This window comes from Suricata suricatta, chromosome 1 (genome assembly GCF_006229205.1).
Source record: "Suricata suricatta isolate VVHF042 chromosome 1, meerkat_22Aug2017_6uvM2_HiC, whole genome shotgun sequence".
Lineage (NCBI taxonomy): Eukaryota > Metazoa > Chordata > Mammalia > Carnivora > Herpestidae > Suricata > Suricata suricatta.
The window spans coordinates 16046325-16072625 of NC_043700.1; the positions used below are offsets into that span (position 1 = coordinate 16046325).

At 41.4% G+C, this 26301-nt stretch overlaps 1 protein-coding gene across 1 annotated transcript; it reads right to left on the reverse strand.

Moving 5' to 3' along the window:
• Nucleotides 1-25062, reverse strand: MTNR1A (melatonin receptor 1A). The gene is made up of 2 exons (XM_029931151.1): nt 24840-25062; nt 1-1022 (listed from the first exon to the last, which is right to left on the reverse strand). The coding sequence occupies exons 1-2, from the start codon at nt 25060-25062 to the stop codon at nt 154-156; spliced, it is 1092 nt and encodes a 363-aa protein (XP_029787011.1). The 3' UTR covers nt 1-153.
• Nucleotides 25063-26301: the final 1239 nt, after the last annotated feature.

Below are 26301 nucleotides of genomic sequence, written 5' to 3' on the forward strand. Positions count from 1 at the left end.
AACACAGAAGCTCATAAACTAGAGACAACCTCATAAGAGTACAAGTTTTCTCAACTACCCTGTACCTCTAGGCATCTGTCAAGACGGAAGCAAACATGAAAATGAGTAAGACCTTGAGCAATGTGTACATCTTGCCAGCAATGTCTTTGTTTTTTAAACAGAGGCCACTTTTATTAGGTTATTGTTGGTCATTAATGGAGAGGGTTTGCATTTAACCCTATCTGCGGCATCATTAGAACTATACACAAAGAACATTCTGGCTGTACACAGTGAGACTATAATTCTTCTGTATTCCTTTCTGAAATTTTGGTTCAGTAGCCCATATATAATTGCATTGAGGCAGCTGTTGAAATATGCCATATAGTAACTGGCCACAAATAGCCACTCTGGGATCCTGGGTGCCATGCTGGCAGGGTCTGAAGCCACAACCAGACCAATAAAGTTGAGAGGAGCCCAGCAAATGGCAAAAAGTACAAAGACCACAAACATGGTGACAAAGTTCCTGAAGTCCTGTGGTTTCATTTTGGGTTTATTGTCAGGTTTCACCCTCCGTCTGACCTGAAGAACCAGGATCCATATTCTTAGGTAGCAGAAGATGACTATGATCATAGGAACCAGGAAATGGAAAACCACCACCACTATGGTGTATGCCGAACTGACGGACTGTGCAAACGTGCAGGAGTAGATCCTCGGGTCATACTGCAGGGTGCCTGTATGCAGGTTGGGCATGATCGCCACTAGCGTCAGCGCCCATATCAGGAACACACAGCAGAGGGAATTCTTGTTACTGTACAGCTTGTCGTACTTGAGGCTGTGGCAGATGTAGCAATAGCGGTTAATGGCAATTCCAGTGATATTGAATATGGAGCCAATGACACTCAAGCCCATTAGGAAGCCACTAACTTGGCAGTGCATGTGTCCCAGATTCCACCCGTTGTTAAATATAGACGTCAGCACCAAGGGGTATGGGTACACAGCTACCACCAGGTCCGCAACGGCAAGGCTCACCACAAATATATTCCCTAAAAGAGAAAGGTTTAGAAAACAGAGGTTACTACCAGTTTTCCATGGATTGCATTGGTTTTCTTTCACAGTTATTTTTGCTTAAAGAGCTGTTTCTGCAACTCGGTTAACCTGGCCTCACAGTGGCTGCCATATAAGTGAAACAGAGGCCATTTTCATCAGGAAGTAAGCCCACCATTGCTCTGTCAAATCAATTCTGCTGTTCACAAATTCCCACAGCCCTAAAACAAGGCATGTTCCATGTCCAAAACTGATGTTTTCCAAACCATTTGGTTTCTCTTGTAATTTAAAAAAAAAAACTCTGAGTTCAGTATACTCCTGTTAGATATTTAGTTCTGGAATATTCTACATGACCTGAGAAACCTCATGTCATGCTTTTTCTCAAGGGATGCATGACTTTGCTCTGTTTTGAGCTTTCTGTCCCTTTGATTCTCCAACCACCCTCAAATGGGCCTCTAACTCCTGTTCTTGGGGAGTTCTTGACCATCGTATAATAGTTAAAAGTAAAAGGGTTCTTTCATCAACTCTCTGGGTTAGAATATCGGCTTCACCCCTTACTAGCGATCTCGCTGAGGTAAGTTATATTATCTCACCAAATGTAGACTTCCTCTTCTCTAAGATGGGGATACTGATAGTGCCTTCTTCATAAGGGGACGATGAGCATAAACTGAGACAGTGTGTGTCAAGTATCGAGCAGCATCTGTCACATGATAAGTGCTCGACAAATGTTGTTGGTATTCTACAACTCTCACCTCAATCCCAAGGAAAAGGTAGAAATAAGTACTTTAAATTTCATAAAAAACTTAAGGTATGAAAATAAACCCTAAATATTTTCTATGTTAGTAACTCAACACATTTTAAAGTATAAAAACAAAGGACTCTAGTCAAATTTTACAAGATACTCTACAAGGAGATTCTTCACGTTTGTGGCTCATTTTGCCTTTGTTTTTTTACTATTCTTTCTGCCTTGAATGGCTCCTCTCTCTAATTTTTAAACTGGTACTCATTTTCCCAAATCCATCTTAAATAGAAGTACCAAGAACCTTTACTTATTTGCCCAATGATATGGAAAACCTTTCTCTTTCGAAGCCTTCTAAATCACATTTTTATACCACATTTAATTTGGATTAAATTATGATGAATTTCATTCAATAAAACCTTATTAAATTCATTTAATAGGTGCTGGGAAACAAAAATGGACAGGGAATCTATGATCCTCAAGCTTAGAAAAACATGATATAAAGAATTACAAGAGTTTTGTACAGAAAAGGAGGCAGCAAGAAATAGAATGAGCAAGAAAGAAGTGGGAAGGAGCATTCCAGGAGGAATGACCATATAGTTTGCCTTCTGTTATTTTTGTGAGCTTAATTTTACTCTATTTCCATACTGTAGTCACCCAAAAGTATGTCCACCTCATAACTGTATCTTGAATAGTACCCAGTTGAGACTTTTGCTCAAGGAAGTTTCTTTCTGCTTCATTTTATTCCACATCCCTCTAAAAATTGCAAAGAAGTGAAGTAAAATAGCAGTTGTTGCTAAAAAAAAAAAAAAAGGCATGGATTTGCCATTTAAGTAGGAATTTCAGATAAATTGTTGTAAATACAACTTCTTCAAAAACTGGTTACACTAGGCCAAATTAAAGCAATAAAAGCAAATTTATTTTGCCCCATAGAACAATTCCAATCACCAATGAAATATTTAAATTCCGAAGTGGGCATGTTTTAATGAATTTTTAACTCAAAATGTGTAATACTTTAAAAATATGTACAACATTTGAAATTCAGCCACAAATTATCACCAAAGCAGTACATTTTTACCCAGAACGTCATGATGACAAATGGACATAAATGGATTTAGTTTTAAAGAGCTTAAAAATAAGATCATAAGCAGTGTCATAGATTTGTTTCATAGCATTTGTCCTCTGTTCCATTTAGTTTATAGCAATTGTGCTTCTTTTTTGTTGAAGTCGTTACATTAATTAAGTCATTCATTTAGTTTTCTTTGAACTAATCCCACTTTACCAGAGTTGGGAGGAAAAAATATAAGCCTTAGACTCTTTGTAAATGTAGCTAATAGGTATCTCAGCTGGAAGCTCAGTGTGTAGAGGGTGTGCGTATTGAGGAGAAGAATGATAAGGTAAGAGTAATTAAATAACTTAATCATGATCATACACATTATAAGATGATCAGTTTCAGCTCTATGTATGTCCAGATAGATAGCCATCTAGGCATTTCTAGAGACATCCAACACACTGCACAACAATGCATTCTGAGATTCCAAATAATTCCCGTTAATGGCTAGCAATTTCTCTTCTGTTGGCTTTACTTCCTGACCCTACCTCAGAGGAACTGTAGACTCATAAGATGTTAAGATGGAGAGAAATACTAGTGATCATGCAGGATAATTCCCACTTTTTAGAGATGAGGAAAACTGAGAAATAGGGAATTCAATGGGAAGAAGTCATACCATTAAAGCAAGATGGCAACAGCACTGTTTATTTGTTAATGTCACTTGGCGCATTTCCATAAGAAAGTTCCTATGGCCAGAAATAGGTGAGGGTTGGGCCAACCCTGGCTTAGAGCCTCTTTAGGCATAATTCTAAAAAAAAAAAGTATCTTAGAACTAGAATGAGAGGAGTGGAAGGCAATTACAGGTCTCTATACTGGTAACAAGAAAAAACCACTAACAGCCTCACAGTGATTAAAGATACGGGCAAACTATAAAATGCTGAGCCAACTTTCATTCTGGTGAATAAAACCTTAAATTGTAAGTGAAATACGGCACTGATGTGATCAAAATCAGACAGCAGACAGCTGAAGAGTTGCCTCGTCTAAACTGCTTCCTTCAGAACTAGTCGGGGCTTCCCTCTGGGACCGGCCAGAGCAAGGTGTCACTGCCCTTCTATTTATAAGTAGTTCCTTTCTTCATACCATCTTACCATTCACACCTCAGGCTGTTAACTCCGTGGGGACAACGCCCATCTTACAGGTCCCCCTACAACAGGACCTGGCACAGAGTTGTGCCTTGAGTCAAACTGCAGAGGGGGTTATATTATTTGGACTAAGCTGAAAGGGCATTTGAATGCAGAGCCTCAGGGTTTTCTGTTTCCCAGCAGAGAAGATTTGCATGAGATGTAAAAGGTGGAAGCCAAGTAGTCAAGTCCTCTGTGTGCTGCGAGGTTGGTGCAGGGCACCAGGCACTGGGGGGGCTCTGGCTCTCTCACTCCTGTCCCCTGGCCTGCAGTGAAGGATGCAGGATGCCCACAGCGTCTCCTACTCCTTCTCCGAGCTGCAGTCTGGCTTGGAGAACAGGAGAGACTGACAAGAGTTCAGTTCGTCCTCCTGGGTTCCAGTCCTTCCTCTAAGGATCTCCTTTGCCCTTGCTTTCCCTCTTGACATCCGTCTTTTCTTCTCAGGTGCCTTATCTGTAGACTTTAGGCTTGTGATGGTTAATCTTATGTGTCAGCATGACCAGGTCGTGGGATGCTCAGGGGGCTGGTTAAACATCACTCGTGGGCTGTGTCTGTTAGGGTGTTTCCCGAGGAAATCGGCATTTGAATGAACAGACCGGGTAGAGCTGATGTCCTCGGGTGTTAGCCAGTCCATTAAGGGGCTGACTAAAAGAAAAACGTCCAGTCTGTAAAGTGGAATGACAGTACCGGTGCTCTCAGTCTTGGGATTCAGACCAGAACTACCCCAGCAATCCCGAGTCTCCAGCTTGTAGATGGTGGACTGAGGGACCTTACAGCCTCCACAGTCAAGCAAGCCAGTTCTTCCTAACAAACATAGTAAGCCAATATAATATTATAGAATTTATAATAGATCAATATAATAGATATATAAGTAAACTAATAGAATATACTATTCTGAATAGAACATACACTAACATTTTAATAGAATATACATTCTATTATTCTATATATACTATTATATATCCTGCTGCTATATATGGAATATACTGAATAGAATACATATGAATATATTACTAGAATATATATATTCTATTGGTTCTGTTTCTCTGAAAAACCCTGGCTAATACAAGGCCCCAGCACCAGATATAGAAGCAACAGCTTCAACTGAATTATTTAATCAGCTCCTATAATTGCTCCACTGATTTTGTTTCTCAAATTGATTGAACCCCCACTGATACAAAAGTTGGTACTAGCAGTAGACCAAGAACCTTAAGGAGAGTTTCTCTGTATTGGTTCTTGGTTGCCTGGATTTATTTCTCTAATGGCATTAGATTTAAAGTCATTAAAAACCTTATTTCCAGTAGCAATGGGGACACTGGGTTCATGATGTACAGTGGCAAAAGAGTTACTTAAATTATCACCTGTATTAATCTTCCAAGGTGAAGAACAACTTGGTGCATGACCCTCCTACCACTAAATACACACACACACACACACACACACACACACACACACTTCTACTTTTGACATGCTACACCAGTCTGTGTACTGAGTAACCCAAAATGCAGAGTTTTGAGTAGAGCCCAGAACAAGAAAAGCCTCTGAAAGCTGTTCTACCATTTGACTCATCTGATCCAAAGGTGTCTGAAGGTAGATCTGGAGGATGTGAAGCTCCCTTAGCAGGCAGATATGAGTGACTTATAACTATGTACTCTTAGTATTTTGTAACAAACCTATGCTATCCTTTTCAGACTAGAATTCCCCTTTAGAGGACCAATTATTGACTTGTTACTCAGCCTCAGTAGAGTCTGAAAACTTGACTACATAACCACCAAAAGTGACTGTGTGATCTGAAAGATCCCTTATGGACTATGTATTGTCTGACCCACTAAAATCATCAACTTGGCATGCACAGTATCAAACAGAAGTGGTGTAGACAAAATCTGGCTCAAGCTTGTCCTGACGACACAAGTAATGATGGGCAAGTGTCACAGATGCCCATGGCCCCCATTCCTACCACACGTCCTCTTTATCTCAACCTGCACCTGTAGCCTCATGAAGAGTCCCCTTTGGTCGGTTAATAAGAATAAAACAACTCCTGGCATGCTTTTACAGACGGCTTTTCGTAATGTGCTAGTGCTGCCCCCAAATGGGTGCTCTGGCCAAATACACCCAGTGAACAGAACTTTGAACAGAACTTCAAATGGGTTGTTGATTTTGCTGGGAAAGTGATGGGCACAGGTACATGTTTACACTGATTCATGCACAGTGGCTAATGGTATGGCTAGATGGTCAAGGATTGGAAGGAATGGGATTAGAACACTGATAACACAGGAACCTGGAGAAAGAGGAGGAGCATAGGCCTTTCAGAATGGGCAATGAGTGTGAAGACACTTGTGTTCCATACATACGCTCCCCAAAAGCAACCTCAGCAGACGAGTATCTAGGTTTTTGTGTTTGTTTGTTGTTGTTTTTCTTTTTTTAGCCAGAAGGGGATCTTAATGACACAACCTGTGTACATTGATATTGTTCAGCCACCACTGTCCCTGACCGCTAAGCTCACAAGGTTATCACGTGCCAGAAACGGAAGTTACTAATGGGCCCAGCAACCCAGGGTACTGCTCCTTAAAATGATCTGGTTGGAGCCACTGCTGGCCTGCTGTGTCAACATCCTGTCAACAGCGGAGGCCAACACTGATATGGCGCCATTTACCAAGAATACCAGCCAGACAATAGCAGTAGATTGATTACATTGGACCACTTCCATTATCAGAGGGGAAGTACTTTGCTCGCAGTGGAATAGAAGCATATTCTGGATCTGAATTTGCCTTTCATACCCTTAATTCTTCCACTCATCTGACATCCATAGACTTACAAGATGCCTTTGTCTGTGTTTATGGTAAAAACCCTGCTTTGAGGCAGGAACTCAATTTCCTGCAAATGAAGCAAGGCAGTGTGGCAGAATGACTTGTGAAGGTTTAGTTCCAGCACCAGCTAAATGAGCCTAGGGCAGTGGCCCCCAGGGGGTCGTGTGTGCTCTAAATCAGTGACTAGATTCATGGATCAGAAAATCAAGGATAGAAATAGTCATTTTTCTTATCCTAATTATCCTCGCAAAACATTTGCTTCCTGTCGTCACAACTATAGGTTCTTCTTTAAAGTCTCAGTTCCCAAGAGAGGAATGTTCCACCAAAAGACACAACAGTTGTTTCCCTAAACTGGAAGTTGAGACTGCCACCTGGCTTCTTGAGGCTTCTCCTCTCAGGGAATCAACAGACTAAGAAGGAGGTCACTGTCCTGAAGTGGGTGATTAATCCTGATGATCCAGGGAAAACTGGGTTGTTACCACACAGCAGGAGCAGTGATGTGTGTGTCTGCAATACAGGAGCTCCCCTGGAGTGCCTTGATATTGTCACATGGTGGTGTAGACAAAATCTGGCTCAGGCTTGTACTGACGGCACAGGTGATGGGTGGGCAAGTGATTAAAGCCAAAGGAAAACCAAGAATCCCAATTCAGGCAGGAATGCCAGCATGGCGAACTTGAGGAAGGAAAGTTTGAGTCACCTGACAGGCAAGAAATCTTACTCCCTAACACTGTATGAAGTTTGGGCCTTGAGTTTGTCCTCATTGACACATTTCTACAGCTCTAGCTATCTTGTTCCTAATTTGGTAATAATTAAATCTGTGCAATGATATAACCTGAGGAGAATTCATTTCCTGATGTGGACCCCCCTTCAATATGCTGGCTGGGGGAGTCCATTACTGTGACAGGCTGGTCTCTGGGTTGTTTCTTACATCTCTGCGTCACAGGCCTTGGAGTAGATGCGGCCGATACCTTTTTCAAGTCCCTCTGCCAGGCTGGTGGGTGCATTTATCACTGAAATTTTGATGAAGGTTGGGTGCCTCCATTTAGTTGCACCTGCGCCCTTCTCCAGAGAATTGTCCGCGGTTGAGTAGACAATGACCAACTGAGAATGAATACAAAAGGTCAGCCCCTTCACCTTTAATGGCAGCAGCTTTGTGGTTGGATTTACACACAGAGACCTCGGCTTCTCAGATCAGGCCACGTGTGCGCTTCAGCTGAGACCCTGCCCTAGCCAGCGTCCCTCACCCAGCGCTCACCCAGCGCAGGTCTCTCCTGAGGGCACTCCTCAGCAGAGCACGAGCAGCAGACATACCAGCTCCCTCTCGGGTTCTGTTTCTAGGCAACCTCAGATAGACGTTCAGCTCCGTGATGCAAGGGGGTGTTCTCAGAAGTCGCCCACTTTTAAGATTAAAAAAAAAAGAACTACTTACTCTGCTGTCTTATAGACACAAGCCAACCAGCCATGTTGGTCAGAAGTCCCAGATGTTAAATACTTTTTGGTATTGCTTACTTTTTAAGCTTCTTTATTTTTTTAACTTTATGTATTTTGAGAGAGAGAGAGAGTCCTTGAGAGTGAGAAAAGGGCAGAGAAAGAGAGAGATAGAGAATCCCAAGCAGGCTCCACACTGTCAGCCCGACACGAACCTCCAATTCACTAGCCATGAGATCATGACCTGAGCCGAGATCAAGAGTCAGATGCTTACCTGACTGAGTCGCCCAGGTGTCCGGGTATTGCTTTTCAATCCCTTCATCCTTGTTATGTGTACACACATTTCCAACATCAAACCAACATGTGACCCCACCCATGTGCATAAAGTCTGACTCCCTCTAAAGACCTCTTGAGGGCCAGGACTGTGATGCTTGGGAACAGTTTTCTGGGTGAACAAATGTACACTTAAGTCTCTAAACTCCACGCATACAAAAGGCGAAATTAGTTCCCTTTTATTTTTTGCTCTTATTTGCCGGGATATTGGTTTTCTTAACAGGCCAGTATTCATTCCTTCTTTTATTTTAGCCTGGAGTTGAACTTGGAAAGCAAGATTAGAGACCCACGGAATTATTATTCATAATTAAAAATACAACACCCTGGGTGTGCCTGAATTGTGCCTAACATCAAAGAGATAAAGATCAGTTTAAACAGGGAACAATTATACTTTGGCTACTCTTGAAAACATTTTTCATTTGTTTCACACAGCAAATCCATAGACTCAGATCTAAGAAGTCTGGCTTAAAGAGGAAGCTATCTATTTTGCATATCAAAGCTCACAGGCAATGCCTTACATTCTTAAATTTCAAAGGACTGTATTTGAGAAACATGTCTTTTTGGATTATTAGAGGCAGTGTGGACCGTGAGTTTAGAAACAAACCCATCTGCATTCAGATCGTGGCTATGACACTTGCTAACCACCCTCGGGTAAGTCATAGCTTCCTAGAGCCTCAAGCTCCTAATATGTAATAAATCAGGATAATAATGAGTGTGGTGAGGATCTGAGAGAACGTATATGACACGTTTGGCTTTGGATAAATATTTAATCCTTCTCTTCCACCGTGATGGAGACCATGTGTTGCGCTCCACAGAAAGTTCGTCCCCGGTCAGAAATCCCTGGCTGAGTGACATTTCTCTCTGGACTCCCCCCCCCCAAATCCCTGCCATCTTGCGGGGCTCTCCCTGGACAAATAAGCCTCTTTCTGTCCTTCTGACTATCAGCCCCCTCCACTCCCCTCAAATGTATCCTATTGCCTTACACCTGTTGTAAATTCACCTTCCTGTAACATCTGGATTCTACCCACACCGGGTTGCTGAAACTTCTCTCTGGTCATCAGTAGCATTCTTAATGAGCCTTCACTCAGCCTTCATCCTTTTTATGGTCCTGAACTATATTCTTGTATTATTATCAGTTAGTTCCTGTATGCTTGTCATTAACTGTTTCATGTATTCAGGTGCTTCTATGTTGGGTGCATAAATATTTACAATTGTGGGGCCCCTGGGTGGCTCGGTCAGTTAAGCATTTGACTCTTCAGTGTGGCTCACATTATGCTCTCACAGGTTTGTGAGATTGTGCCCATGTTGGGTTCTGTGCCTACAGTGCAGAGCCTGCTTGGGATTCTCTTTCTCTTTTATACCCCTCCCCCATTTATGCTCTTACTCTCTCTCTCTCAAAAATAAACATTAAAAAATATTTATAATAGTTATATATTCTTGTTGAAGATTGTATATTACATTGTATTATATTTTATATTGTATTCTTATTTTGTCTTATTATAATCTTTGTTTTAAAGCCCATTTTGTCTAATATAAGTATTGCTACTCCAACTTTCTTTTGACATCCATTTGCATGAAAGATATTTCTCCATCTTCGCATTTTCAATCTCCAGATGTCTTTAGGTCTAAAATGAGTCTTTTATAAGAAGCACATAGGTATGTATTGGTTTTTAATCCATTCTGTCACTCTATACTATGATGGGAGTGTTTAGTCCATTTATATTCAAAATAATTATTGATAGATATGTATTTATTTCCATTTTATTACTTATTTTCTGGTTGTTCTGAAGATTTTCTCTAATCCTTTCCAGTATTTCTTTCATGTTTTGTCGATTTTTCATTGGTTACATATTTGGATTACTTTCTCTTTATTCATTCATATTTATTAGTGGACTTCAATATACAGTTACCATTGAGTTTGTATACAACCTCTTCTGTGTATAACAGTCTATATTAAGCTGATGATCATTTAAGTTTGAACCTATTATTTTCCCTTTTTCTCCCCCACATTTTAGGTATATGTTATTGTTAGTTCTTTGGGGTTTTTTGCAGAAAAATTCATTTTTACTGCTTTTATGTTTCCTACCTTTATATTGCCACTCTGTGTCTCTCCATTCCATTCAAAAAGTTCCCTTTACAATTTTTTTGCAGGGCTGGTTTAGTGATCACAAACTCCTTTGTCTTTGTCTATCTGGGAAACTCTCTCTCTCCTTCTATTCTAAATGATAGCCCACTTACATCAATGGATAGCTCATGTAATACCCCACTTACATCAATGGAAATGAAATAAAGACGAATACTATAAAAGTATAAGTTAAGATTCTCATAAAATTCATTTTAGAAATTTGAAATTTGACCCTGGGCACCTGACTGGCTCATTCAGTAGATCATGTGCCTCATGATCTCAGAGTTGTGAGTTCAAGCCCCACATTGAGTGTAGAAATTACATAAAAATAAAATATTTTAAGAAAAAGGAACTTAAATACCTGAATACCCATCACCCATCTAGCCCATCCCCCTCTATCTTTCTCCATCAACCCTCAGTTTTCTGCATCATTAAGATTCTCTTGTGATTTGTTTCTTTTCTTCTGTTTCCCCTCCTTCCCACATGTTCATCTAAGTTCTACATATGAGTGAAATCATAGGGTAGGTCTTTCTCTGATTGACTTACTTTGCTTAGCATAATGCTCCATGTTACTGCAAAGGGCAGGATTTCATTCTTTTGATGGCTGAGTAATATTCCACTGTGTATGTATGTGTATGTATGTGTGTGTGTATGCGTGTGTGTGTGTATGTGGATATATATATATATATATATATATATATATATCTATCCCCCACATCTTCTTTATCCATTCATCAGTTAATGACATTTGGGCTCTCTCCATAGTTTGGCTATTATTGATAACACTACTATAAACACTGAGGTGCATGTGCCTCTTTGAATCTCTATTTTTGTATCCTTTGGTTAATACCTAGAAGTGCAATTGCTGGATCACAGGGTAGTTCTATTTTTTGTTTACTGAGGAACATCTGTACTGTTTTCTAGAGTGGCTGCACCAGCTTGCATTCCCACCAAGAGTGCAAGAGGGTCCCCTTTTCCTTCAAGGGATAATGTGCTTTTATCCTTCATGCAGTCATTCTTTTTTCCCCTCTTTAATGCCTGTTGGATGTTTCCTATGGACCAGGTCTAAGATAATTTTTGAGCTTGAATAATACTCAGAACCAAGTAGATGAGTTTGTTGTTCTTTTTCTTGTCCCTTTTTGCTAAGATGAAGGCCTTCAATGTGATTGCCAAAAGTGGATAGCTCTGTAGAAGCGATCAGAAGATCCAGAAGTTTATTCCCCACTTGCAGTATCATTGAATTTCACTGAAATTTCCTGAGTGTCACATAGAGCCCTCAGATGTCACAGGTGTCACGTAAACTTGGTTAGCCAACCGATTTGAAAGGTGAGGAATTTGGGGTGCTGATTAAGGAAGCATCTTTACAAAGGGAAGTGGGTGATACTGCTGCTGCCACACAGAGTTCTGAGCATGAACAACTGCTTCCTTAAAAACAGTCCATGAGGGCGCCTGGGTGGCTCAGTCGGTTAAGCCTGCGGCTTCGGCTCAGGTCAGATCTCACGTTCGTGGGTTCGAGCCCCGCATCAGGCTCTGTGCTGACAGCTAGCTCAGAGCCTGGAGCCTGCTTCCAGTTCTGTGTCTCCTTCTCTCTCTGCCCCTCCCCCTGTCATGCTCTGTCTCTCTCTGTATTAAAAAAAATAAATAAAACATTAAAAAAAAAACAGTCCATGAGCTGCCTCTGGTAGCCTAGAAAATCCTGAGAACGTGTGTCTTTCTTATGTTAGAAAACAGGGCATTTCTCTCAGCGAAGCCACTTAAAACCACTTAGGTAAAACCATATTAGAGGATCTCACGTACTCACCTCAAATATTCTAGCTACCACTTTTTAAAGATACTAATAAAGAATAAGCAGAACAATGTCCAGAGACTCTATGGACATTTAAAACAACTTCCAAAGCAGATCTTTTTCCAAACAGGTATTTTTTTCCTTAATTGAAGTATAATTGGCACACTGTGTTGCATTAGTTTCTGGTGAAAAACATAGTGATTCAACAATTGTATCTGTGATGCTCTGCTCCCCACATCTGTCTGTAGCTACCATCTGTCACCATACACTACTAAAATACCACTGAATACATTCCCTGTGCTATGCCTTTCATTCATGTGATTTATTCATCCCATAACTGGAATCCTGAACTTTCCATTTGCCTTACCCATTTGCCCATCCCCCATCCTTCTCCTCTCTGACAACCACCAAGTCTCTGGATTTATGAGTCTTTTTCTGGTGTGTGTGTGTGTGTGTGTGTGTGTGTGTGTGTGTGCGCGCGTGCACGTGTGTGTTGAGGGTTCCCATGTAAATCAAATAGTATAGTATTTGTCTTTTTTTAATTTAGGTCACTTAGCATAATACCCCCTTGGCCCACCCATGTTGTTGCAAATGGCAAGATCTGATTCTTTTTTATGATTAATATTCCATTATGTGTGTCTGTGTGTCATAGTCTTTATCTGTCCATGCATCTGTCGATGGACACTTCAATTGTTTCCATATCTCAGCTGTTATAAATAATGCTGCACTGATTATGGGACAGTGGTGTTTTCCAGTTTGTGTTTTTGTTTTATTTGGGTAAATAACCAGTAGTGGAATTACTGGATCATATGGTATTTCTATTATTAATTTTTAGAGGACCCTCCATACTGTTTTTCACAGTGGCTGCACCAATTGAGATTCCCACCAGCAGCACGTGCTGGGTTCCTTTTCTCTACATCCTTGCCAACACTTGTTATTTCTTCTTTCTGATAACAGCCATCCTAACAGGTGTGAGGTGATATTTTATTGTGGTTTTGATTTGCATTTTCCTGATGATTGGCAATATTGATCATCTTCTCGTGTGTCTGTTGGCCATCTGTATGTCCTCTTTGGAATAATTTCTGTTCAGGCATTCTGTCCAATTTTTATTCAGATTGGTTTTTTTGATACTAAGTTGAAGTTCCTTATGTATTTTGGATATTAAATGCTTTTCAGATATATCGTCTCCAGATAACTTCCATTCAGTAGGTTGACTTTTAGTTTTGTTGATGGTTTCCTTTGCTGCACATAAACTGTTTATTTTGATGTACTCCCAATAGTTAATTTTTGCTTTTGTTCCCTTTATCTGAGAAGACATATCTAGAAAAATGTTACTATGAACAGTGTCAAAAAATGGCTGCCTATGTTCTCTCTAGGATTTTTATGGTTTCATATTTAGGTCTTTAGTCAATGTTGAGTTTATTTTTTTGTATAGTGTAAGAAAGTGGTCCAATTTTATTCTTTGGCAAGTAGGTCTCCAGTTTCACAGCACTATTTATTTGAAGAGACTGTCTTTTCTCCACTGTATGTTTTTGCCTCCTTCATCATAAACTAATTGATCATATAAGTGTGGGTTTATTTCTGGATTCTCTATTCTGTTCCATTTATCTATGTGTCTATTTTTATGGCAGTGCCATATTGTTTTGATTACTACAGCTTTATAGTAAATCTTGAAATCTGGGATTGTGATACCTCCAGCTTTGTTCTTCTTTCTCAAGATTGCTTTGGCTATTGGGGGTCTTTTGTGGTTCTATACAAATTGTAGGATTGTTGATTCTAGTTACATGGAAAAATACTATGGTATTTTGGTAAGGATTGCATTGAATCTGTAGATTGCTTTGAGAAGCATAGATATCCTCACAATATGAATTCTTCTGATCCATGAGCATGGGATATCTTTCCATTTGTTAGTGTCACATCTTCACTTTCTTTCCTCAGTATTTTATCATTTTCAAAGTACAGATCTTTCATCTCCTTGGCTAAGTTTATTCCTAAGCACTTATTCTTTTGGGAAAAATTGTCAATGGAATTGTTTTCAATTCAGGTACTTTTCAAATCGGGTATTTTTAAAAACAAAATCGTCAAATGTTAGTAAGAACTAAATGTATCTTTGGTTACGTTTTAGGATAGCCAAGAGAAAAATGATTGTGAAAGCTAGCAAAAATAAGCTCTGTCATAACCATGATTAATGCTGAAAATTGCTTTATTATGAGATGAATAGCTGGAGGAACCAAAGATCAGATCCAAATTTAATTCTGTAGACCAAAATCAATGACATATTTAGGAGTCTTAATTGACTAAGGTTTCCAGGCAATTCTGAGGATTACTTATGCAAAGTTGGATAAAACTTAGAGTTCAATAATAAAATACTACACAGATCAGAAAACACATGATAAAACTTTAAACAGTTTTGCATGAGAGAGGGAAAAAAAATCAATAAAATGTCTTTACAAATAGAATATTGTCTTGAATCAATAATTTCAAATATTATGAAGAGATACAGGAGGAGAATATCAACAGTACTGACAAGAATTCTATCAGATTGTGGATTATGTTAAACATTGACTTTGTTAGCTTGAAATCATCTAAGTCTGTACATACAGTTACATCATAATTTTTTGAATGGTAAATACTTGTCTGAGAGATGCATTGTAGCCTCTAGAGGTGATTCATTATAAATTAGAGAATGGCTTAGATATTGAAATAATCAGAATTATTTCCTCTCAAAGGTTTGTTAATGAAACAATCAGTATCTCAGTCCTACATGCTGCAGGGAGATCATGTTTATTATGAAAGGGAAAATGGAGACCTAAGAGAATTTGTGCAATTTCCATAATGCTGCAAAAAAATAATTCAATCCTAAATCTTCAGTTTCTGACTGATTTCACTTCTTAGTATTCATATTGTCCACTTTTTAAAAATATATTTTTTTAAATGAGCACTTAAAAAATAAAAATAACATTAAAAGTTCTTGTTATAGAATACATACTAATAGTAACATAATACCATTATTTCTGTAGTATTTTATAATTTCAAGGTGATAGGGAGATGGATGGGTGGATGGATAGGCAGAATCTAAATCTATTCTCCTAGCATCTCTGTGAGAACTAAGGCATAGATTGAGTAACTAGACCCAACACATAACACAAATAAAAGTATCACCAACATAAAGGACTCCGCCCAGGTCTTCTGATTTTAATTCCTGTGGTCCTTCCACTGTTCCACTCTGGGTTGTGTGCTGGAATAAGAAATACTGATTATTTATCTGTGAATTTGGGGTTTCAGGTTTTTTTTTAATCTACCTGAAGAAGTTTGTATAAGAACAAATAAAAGAAAATGTGGGGATGTGCTTTGAAAACTGGGAATTGCTCTATGTGCATAAGTACAAAGCACTAGGCATCCTACTTGAGAAGTTCTTTTTATACTTGATCTGCAAAAATCAGCTCAAAATAGCGGTGGAAAGTGCACCACAAAATACCGTCTCTATGTTTTCTACTTCCCTTTTCTCAAGGTTGAAAAATGTTTCAAACATGAATTAAAAACTTTTTAAAAATAAAATTGTAGGATTGAAAATATGAATTCCTTTAGTAATTGGGGTTAGCTTGATAAGGGCACTTGAAAATACTCCTATTCTGAATGGAAATGTTCATCAAAAGATGACCAGCAGTTTTTGCAAAAGTAGTTATGGACCAGAACAGTATAAAAGGAGCTTTACTTTGATCACAAAAGGTTTAGATTTTCAATTAAGACACCAGAGCTGATTTTTGAGGAATACTGCGGATCTGTTCTAATTGTCCGTGTCCCAGAAGTCAGACCTTGTTACAATTCTATTTGCTTTATATCTGATGTCTTTGGATATTAAATGAATCTTAGGACAGCATCACTTTCAGTAAGAAGAGACTGTAAGATGCAAAACGAACCTTTCTGAAAAAAAGATTTCTGAAAGGAGAAACTGAGTAGTCTTGTCCAAAGTGTATTGTTTTTGCTTGTTTGTTTTAATGTTTATTTCTGAAAGAGAGACAGACAGAGTGTGAACAGAAGAGGGGCAGGGAGAGATGGAGACATAGAATTTGAAGCAGCCTCCAGGCTCCGCGCTGTCACCACAGAGCCTGACGTGGGGCTCAAACCCACAAACTGCAAGATCATGACCTGAGCTGAAGTCAGGTGCTTAAATGAGCCACCCAGGTGCCCCCAAAATGTATTGTTTTTATTTTTATTTGGGGATTCGGGCAGTTGGTTCATATATGGATATTTTGTTTGATGTTCCTGGCTTTAAAGATCCCATAGAACACTGGTTTTTAAATCACCAATAAACTATGAAACTGGCCATCTTCAGGACCTCAGTAGTGACGTCCCAAATTGATTTTGCAGGAGAGATTGTCTGATTCTACATTCTATAACATGGTGAAGGGTTTATCTTCTATCCATGTGTATTGTTGCAAACGATGGCCAGGCTGGCTGCAAATTAGGCCATTCCTCCTGAGTGGTTCCATTTTGAAGGGGTCACTGCAGGCCAAGGACGAGGCTGTCTGTACACATGGTCCAGGCAGAGGCAAGAAAGCTCCCCTGGGGGGCACTGTGTGCTCACATATTCTGTGGGTCGGTTCATCCTAAGTGTCCCCAACTCATCCTACCCAAAACTGAGAACCTGCATAAGTCCCAGCAATCCAACCCACTGTCTCTGCGTAGTTGGTTATTTCGTTCTCTTCCAAGAAGGGAGAACTGCATGGAAAACTTCTAAAACTGGAGAATATTTCTTGGGAAATAAAACAGGGAAACTAGATGTCATGCTGAGATATTTTTTAGCAGGTATCAGACAAGTCACACAGATAGTTTAGGATAAGTGAGGCACACTTACATTAGAACACTGTTTCCTAGGTCTGTGATACTTATTATTATTGTATGTGTATATATCATTGCACCTACAATTAATTCTTAATTTTTTTTAATGTTTGTTATTTTTGAGAGAGTGTGAGCAGGGGAGGGGCAGAGAGAGAGGGGGACAGAGGATCCAAAGCGGGCTCCATGCTGACAGCAGCCAGCCCCACGTGGGGCTTGAACTCATGAACTGTGAGATCATAACCTGAGCCGAAGTTGAATGTTCAACAAACTGAGCCCCCCAGGCACCCTGCACCCACAATTTTTATTGCCAGTCAGTTTCATAACATTATAATGTCCAACTTCACATTGAGTTTAATAACCATGCAAAAAGGATACTAGAAGCAAAAAAGACACAGATTTTGTCCAACACCATCATTTTGCTGATGTGAAAACAATCCAGGGAGATGGTGATTTATCTGTAATCATAGATCCATTCACAAAGAAGACCTGGAGTCCAAGTTCTAGGATCCATGCTCTTCACAAGCTCCTCCCACACGTCCCTGTAGGATCTGATATATTGGCCCCCAACACAGGAGCACTCGACTATACGCACGTGCCCATACTTGTTTCCACCTCTTATGTGATGCTAAATCCATCTCTATTATCAAGTCTTTCCCCTGAGCTTTCTCCTGACATTTCTGAGTTAATAAGGGAAGCTTCCATCTGCCTCTTCCATACCACTCGTCTTCATTCTCACAGGATCCCAAGAGGGTCAGAACTCAGAACAAGGCAGATTGCCCTCAGGAGCTCATGAATGTCAGGTCACCCAGCAATTCTGAGTCTCATTTCAGCCATATTACTGATTTGAATGATTTGCAGGCTAGCACAGAAGCCAAAATATAGATGAACTATTCTTTTAAGGCACTTATAAGTGAACTTCTAGAATACAATACGTTTGTAAGTTCAGGACTATCTTATTTTCTGATGGACAGCAGACATAATTAGGAAACAGATGCACAGGTGACCTCTACTAAGGGATCCAACCTAATGATGGTGATTAAAAAATATTGAAGAGCAGGGAGAAAGTAACAATGAGGGAGAAGAAGAGAGAAGGCAAAGGAAGAGAAGGAAAGAGAGCAGAGAAGATGAAAGCGAGGGGCACAGTGAACAGAACGGCCAAGTGCTCAAGCAAGGTAGCTGTGAACACATTCAGTGGGACCTGGCCCAGAATCCTGGCGAACTGATGGTGAGGGCGGCCAAGGGTAGTGGGGAAGGCAGTTAGCCTCAGCTTTCATTATCTGGGCAACGGATACTAACAAAGAGTCAAGTTCAACGCAGGCAGTCATCTGTGGATGGCCTAAGAGAAAACATTCACACCGGTGATTTCCAGTACTTGGATTTGGCATAAGTTCTATTTCAAGCTATGAAAAATAATAGTACTATCATCTATCAACACCCTTATTTCATTTCTTAAAAGTGATGGTCATCTGTATATCCGTAAGGAAAAATAGATTAAACTGTATATTTATGTTTTATGCACTTGACTGCATTATTCCTTCAAAATAGTGTTTTTTAAAAAAAGTACTAATGTTTATCTGAGGGATGGTGGGGAGGGGCAGAGGCGGGGGGGGGACACAGAGTCTGAAGCAGGCTCTAGGCTCTCAGCTGTCAGCGCAGAGCTCATGCAGGGCTTGAACTCATGGGCTGCAAGATCATGACCTGAGCCTTAAGTGACTGAGCCACCCAGGTGCCCCTCAAAATAGTATTTTTAAGTAGGCCTGCCTGCCTCAGACTAAGAATCTTAAAACGGCCCCGGGGCGTCCCGGGTTTGTGACTTCTCTGAGGGGAAATGCAGGATGGGTACAGAGAACACAGGCCTGAAAGAACCAGTGCCTCCACTCCTGCTCCTAACCGGAGCCACACCTAAGCACAGAACACAGAGCTCATGATCTAGTCTCACGGTCATGCTGGGGAACTTCTTAATTTGTTTCTTTTTATAATACAGTTTACCCCACTGCCTACCAGATTTTAAAATAATAATAAACTCCTTTAGATAGATAGCTTTCAAAAATAGTATGGCGCTCTCTTCTTAAACAGAACACAACGTATGTGATTGGACCTAACCTTGAATGCTCAGGGTCATTATTAATAAAGAGATTGTTGGACTGTGCGATTTCAGGAGGACCCAACGGTGAGCAGAGTTATTTGCTTCTTCATAACGTTCCCTCCAGAGATTGTGCTTTTCAGTTTTTCAGACCTGCTGTTAATGAGTCTGTTTCAACCATGCTGTTGGCCACGTATGTTTTTCCTTTAAATGTGTCAGTCATCCTCCTAATTTATGGCTTATAATCTGGACTCTAGCCTCAGCGCTGTACAGTACTCTAGGAGTAATCAGGGGCTCCTGTGTGGCTTAGTTGGTCAAGTGTCCGACTCTTAATTTCAGCTCAGATCATGATCTCTTGGTTTGTGAGTTCGAGCCTCACATCAGGCTATGTGCTCATTGGGGGGCCTGCTTGAGATTCTCTCTCTTCCTCACTCTCTGCCCCTCCCCATTCTCTCTCCCTCTCCCTCTCTCTCAAAATAAGTAGACTAAGAAAAATTCTAAGAACAAATCAGTTATTGGGGTGGGGGTCTGTTATTTTTGCTTATTTCCATTTATTGTCTCTATTCCAGATAGGTAAGATTGCCAAATAATTGAATTTTCAATAGGCAAGATATTGTACTTTTGCTTTATTTTTTTTTAGTAAAAGTTTTAGTTAAGCATAATATACATAGAGGAAAATACACGAATCGCAAGTTTAGAGTTCATGGTTTTAAACAAATTTAAAAAAAAGTTATTTTTAATACACCCTTGTTAGGTATACCTAGAAAAAAAGAACACATGTCATTACCTACTTCATCCTTTTCGAAGTATGCATCATTTTCCATTTTCCATTCCATATTCAATGTATCCTTTCCCATTGCATTATCTCACTAGGTAACTACAATAATTGTGTGAGGCTAAGAGATGAGAGGTTTTCTGTATTTGACAAATGTGGGAAATGAGGCTCGAATAACCTAACTGATTTCTCACATCACAAAGCAGAGAGCAACCATATTAATCCTAGTGTTCTAGCACAGGAATCTTCCCGTCACTCTGCTAGGAAATTGACTCAGAAGGTGTAAACATGGTGGATTTTAGTCGCACCATCTGGAGGGGACAGAGCAGACGTGCTGCCAGCAAACGAGAGCCTGGCGGGTGTTCGGAGCCTGTGTCTGCTCTCATTGATCAGCGCCCCTGAGATCAGCTGTGAAACATGTTAAATTTCCTCTCTGGGAAGCTAATGCCAACTTGTCCTCTTAGGTGAGGCGGGGGCATAAATGAACCCCACCATTACACCAGGTTTCCGAAGGAAATTTCAAAGCCTCAGATGCCTTAGCTTTCTTATTTCCTTACCTCATTTCTTCTCTTCTTTGAATCCTTTATCATTAATACCAACACCATAATTTAACAGAAATGGGAGGATTGAACAATCATAAGAACTTTCGATAAGCATCCAGTAACCAACTCACTGGAATCAGCTATCCCTCTCCCTGTTTCAAATGACCATCGGTTCTAGAAATCCTCCAATGGCTAGCATTGCAGCAGTGGTACAACTGAAGAAAAAAAAATCCCAATGATAAAAATATGAACTTCAAATGCTGTGCAAATTCAACCTCACAACGGGTCTCCCAGTCAGCCACAGAAATGTAACGTGTTCTGGGCTGCCTTATTGAAAACTTGCTTAGCACATGAGCAGAATACAAAGTAAAAAGTAGTGTGGAAGGCACCCTTTTATGACTCTTTTTCACAAAACAGAATTTGCATTGTTTCAGGCATGTGAATGTTTCTTAAAATGAAAGTTCTCGCAAGATCCAAACTTCCCCAACGATGCAATAGTTGCTATCAGCAAAGGAGAATGAGCTCTGGGGGCAAGCTCTGGGGGTTCCATACCCTGCCGCACAGCGTGTAGAGTACACACGACCAATCTGTGTCCTCAGTTTCTCCTCTGTGAAGAGGCTGACGGCCGCACCCTGCCACAGGGCTTCCCCCAGGATTCAGTGAACGGGGCTTTCAGAACTGCATCTGGCCCACGGAAAACTGCTTTTATTGCTAAGAGGGAAGGAGCCTCTTTTGTGTTTGTTTTTTCAAGGAAACAGGAATGCGTTGAATGGGTCAAAGCAAAAGTCCAATTATCAAACCCTAATCCAAGAAATTTAAAACAATCAGTAACACAAGGAGGAGGCTGCAAAGCAGATTAACCCATTACAAGCAGGGCCAGCACCCCCAGATCCCAGCCAGGGGGCACTGTGGAGACCAACGGGAACCAGACAGGAGAAAGCGGGCTTCCGCTCCTGCTTCACTCCTGGGGATGACAGATAATCCTCTTTGTTTTTTAGATTTTATTTTTTCATAAGTTACTCTTTTAATGTTTTAAAGTTTATTTTTGAGAGAGAGATGGAGCCAGGGGCAGAGAGAGGGAGACACAGAATCTGAAGCAGGCTCCAGGCTGAACTGTCAGCACAGAGCCGATGTGGGGCTTGAGCCCATGAACCATGAGATCATGACCTGATCCAAAGTTGGACACTTAACCAACTGAGCCACCCAGGTGCCCCAATATTTTAAGTAATCTTTACACCCAGCGTGGGGCTTGAACCCACAACCCAATGATCAAGAGCCACACGCTCCACCAACTGAGCCAGCCAGGTACCCAGACACAGATAATTGACTTACCCTGTGTTTTGTCAGACCCTCTTCTCTTTTTTTCCACCCAATTTATTTAAGAAAAGCAACAGTAGTTCATCCATTTCTCTCTTCTTCCCACTCCCACTCTCAGCCTCTGGCAACCATCAGTCTAGATCTATGAGCCTGTTTTTTTTAATTTATTTTTATTTTTTAAGATTTATTTCTTTTTAATGAGAGAAAGAGGGTGTGCACACATGCAGGGCAGGGGCGGAGAGAGTCCCAAGTAGGCTCCACGCTGTCAGTGCAGAGCCCAATGCAGGACCTGAACTCAAGGACTATGAGACCATGACCTGAGCCAAAACGAAGAGTTCCATGCTTAACGGACTGAGCCACCCAGGTGCCCTTATTTTTAATTTTTTTAGATTGCACATCTAAGAGAGATTATATAGTACTGGTCTTTTTCTGACTTATTTCACTTAGCAAAATACACTCAGGGTGTATTCATGTTGTCACAAATGGCAAGATTTCATTCATATCTATATATGTATGTGATATATATATATGTATGTGTGTATAACTTTACCCATGTATGTACATGTGTATGTATGTGTGTATATATGTTACATCTTTATCCATTCACCTGTTGATGGACACTTGGGTTCTTTCTGTGTGTCGGCTGTTGCAAATAACGCCCCAGCGAACAAAGGGGTGCAAATATCTTTTTGAGTTAGTGTTTTTGTTTTGGCTTGAATAAATACCCAGAAGTGGAATTGCTAGATCATATGGTAGTTCTATCTTTAGTTTTTTTCAAGGTTTACTTATTTATTTATTTATTTTGAGAGGGAGAGAAAGTGTGAGTGGGGGCGGGGCACGGAGAGGGAGAGAGCGAGAATCCCAAGCAAGGTCTGTGCTACCAGGCAGATGCGGGGCTCAGTCGCATGAACGGTGCGATCAAGACCTCACAGCCAAAGTCGGACGCCTAACCAGCCGAGCCACCCAGGCGCCCCTATTTTTAACTTTTCCAGGAACCTCCGTACTGTTCCACAGAGGCTGCACCAGTCCGCATTCCAACAATGTACAACAGTGTGCAGGGGTCCCTTTCTCCACATCCTCACCAGCGCTTCTTACTTCTTCTTCTTGATAGTAGCAGTCTGACGGGGGCGGAGCGATGCCTCAAGGGTTTGGTTTGCATTTCCCTGAGTAACATTGAGCAGCCTTTCACGTGTCTGTTGGCCATCTGGATATCCTCTTTGAAAAAACTGTCTGTGCAAATCTTCTGTCTGTTTTTAAATCAGGTTACTCTTTGGTGCTGAGGTGTATGAATTCTGCATATACTATATATAGCATTTTAAATATTAGCCCCTTATCCAATATGATTTGCAAATAGTTTCTCCCATTCAGCAGGTTGCCTTTTCATTTTGTTGATGGTCTTCTTTCCTACGCAGAAGCTTTTTAGTTTGATATAATCCTGACTCTTTATTTTTGCTTTGGTTCCTTTTCCTTTTGGTGTCAGATTCAAAAAATCATCACCAAGACTGATGTCAAGGAGCTTAGTGCCTATGTTTTCTTCAAGAGTCTCTTCTTGAAGGCAGAATTCTTCTAGTTTAAGCCAATCATATGAGAAATGAGGTTATTGAGTGCACTAACTCAAATTCACTTTGTGTTAGGTGAAAATCAAGTTAATTCTTTTTTTTTTTAATGTTTATTTTTTTGAGAGAGGGAGAATGTGAGCAGGGGAGGGGTAGAGAGTAAGGGGGGACAGAGGCTCTGAAGCAGGTTCTGTGCTGATAGCAAAGAGCCCCATGGGGGGCTCAAGCTCACAAACCTTGAGATCATAACCTGAGCCAAGATCAAGAGCCAGATGCTTAATTGAGCTTAAACTATTCTCTGTCACAAGCATAAGAGAGAAAAAGGGGGCCCTCCTGGAAGGGAGCTAAAGAAAATTACAGCGTTAATCTACCACTTTATTAGAACAAAAATACTGCTTTTGACAAACATGTAAGTGCAAGGCTCCTTCCTCTCCCCACCCCCACCTCCAGAAAGTCAGCCTGGTCACCATTTAAAGATCTGAACATCCCCTGTCCTATGGATGATGTCCCTGGTCTCCCACCCAAGATAAACCAAGTTCATTGCTTGGAGGATAAAGCAAGTTTAACTCAAACACAAAATCAGCTTTAATAGTATATTATGTGCAAATATACTCTTTACTGTAACGATTTCTTTTAAAATGTCAACAAGTTTACATTTTACCTTGGAGGAATAATAACCTTATTTAGAAGCCTTATGAGTCTTTTTAAAACCACATGCTGAAAACTGGAAACTTCTCCCGACAACAAAACTAAAATAATGGCACTATCATTTCACCAGCTTACATGTCTTCTCCTATCTTAACAGAGTTGGGGAAACAAACTATATGCAAAACCAAGCAATTGGTAAGTTCCTTGAGCTGTTGCAAGGACTTCTTGAGGAAGTTTCTGTAATCTTCCAATCCAACAAACCTCAGAAACCAAAAACGGTACAGTGGGGGGGTTTCCCTAAAATAAAGAGCATCTGACTCAGGCAGCGTTCTGCCCCTTAGGGACTTAAGACTCCTTGTTTTATGGGGAGGGGGGAGAAAGAAAAAACTTGCACAGGAAGGTTAAAAAGTTAAGTGACGGCTTTCTACCCCTATTGGGAAAAATAACTCCAGTTTGTAAGAAAAAATTAGGTTTTTTAGAAAAAGCTAATGGCTGAGAGGGGAGTGGAGGGTGGGGAGCTATGTTCCGGAAAGTGGCCAGAAAGGAGGGGAGGCGGCCATCAGGTGAAAGTTGGGGGCGGCCCGGCCCCCCCGGAGCCCCTACCTGCGTTCCTCAGCTTCTTGTTCCGATAGACGGACAGGATGACCAGGAGGTTGCCCAGGACGTCCACCACGATGGTGAAGATGAGGATGAAGGCGAGCGTGCAGGCCAGCCAGGAGGGTCGCCTCGCGCCCTCCGCGCCTCCCGGCGCCTGCTGCGAGGCGTTGAGCAGTGCGCTGCCATTGCCCTTCAGGGTCCCGCCCGGGTGGCCCCACGGCCCCGCCATCGCGCCTGCCCCTGGAGCCCCGCGCCACCGGCCCGCTGCTTACGCCTCCTCCGGCCCTGCCCGCCTCCACGCCCCGTCCCAAGTGCTCCCCCGCTGCCGCCCGGCCCGCCGCCACCTCCCCCGCGGCGGCGGGATTCCGCACCTGCAGCCCCAGCCGGCGGACACCTGGTCGCCGCCCCAAGGCTCCAGCGCCCCCGTGCGGGCAGTGCGACCCGGGAAGCCAGAGGTGGGAAAAGTCCTGGAACTTTGTGAATCAAGTATTGCACCATTTATGGAACAGAAAACATTTTCCCCAGCTGCCCCCATACCCCTTCTCCCCCTCCACCGCACTGCAGAGGCCAGCCAGAATTTTCGTAATCTTCCCCCAAAAGCTGCTTTTATTTTGATCTTTCTTGAACACTGTCCTTAAAGATTCAGTATGTCAACTCTACTTCAATGAAAAAGACAAAGAACTTCTCCACTTTAAAAACTCCAAGTTCCTGTCCTTACCCTCTGTGCATACCACCCCAGGTGATCAGGAGGAGAACGAGGACACTTGAAATGTCCCCTTGAAATGGCGGGAAGATCCCCTGGGGAGAGCTGATGCAGAGCAGCTATAAACTTTGCATTTTGGTTTCAAATGTCAATGGATCAGATAGCTGCAGAGTAGCCACAGTCTTGCTTCACCAGCCGGTTATTCTCCAGCGGCCTTCTTCTGGGAGTGGTACCAGCCCTAGGGGGCGCAGCCACACGCCGGGGCTCTCTCCCTGTGGACATCCAAGGTTAGGTCTGGCACATGCTACCCATACTCACCCTATTGCTTTTTAAAAATAACTTACTTGGGGCACCTGGGTGGCTCAGTTGGTTAAGCGTGGACTCTTGACATCAGAGCTTAGGTCTTGCTCTCATGGTTTGTGAGTTCAAACCCCACATCGGGCTCTGTGCTGACAGTTCCAAGTCTGCTTGCGATTCTCCATCCCCTATTTCTTTGCTCTCCACCACTTGTGTGTGCGCGCTCTCTGTCTCTGTCTCTGTCTTCTTTTATTTATTATTTTTTTAATTTTTTAAATGTTTTTTATTTATTTTTAAGAGACAGAGAGACAGCATGAGCAGGGGAGGGTCAGAGAGAGAGGGAGATACAGAATTTGAAACAGGCTCCAGGCTCTGAGCTAGCGCTCAGCACAGAGCCCGATGCGGGGCTCTAACCCACGAACTGAGACATCATGACCTGAGCGGAAGCCAGACGCTTAACCGACTGAG

Coding starts and splice junctions, on each gene's coding strand:
- MTNR1A (XM_029931151.1), bottom strand. CDS start 25,062: ATGGCGGGGCCGTGGGGCCACCCGGGCGGGACCCTGAAGGGCAATGGC. Junction 1,023..24,839: donor CAAGAAGCTGAGGAACGCAG/GTAGGGGCTCCG, acceptor TTTCTCTTTTAG/GGAATATATTTGTGGTGAGC.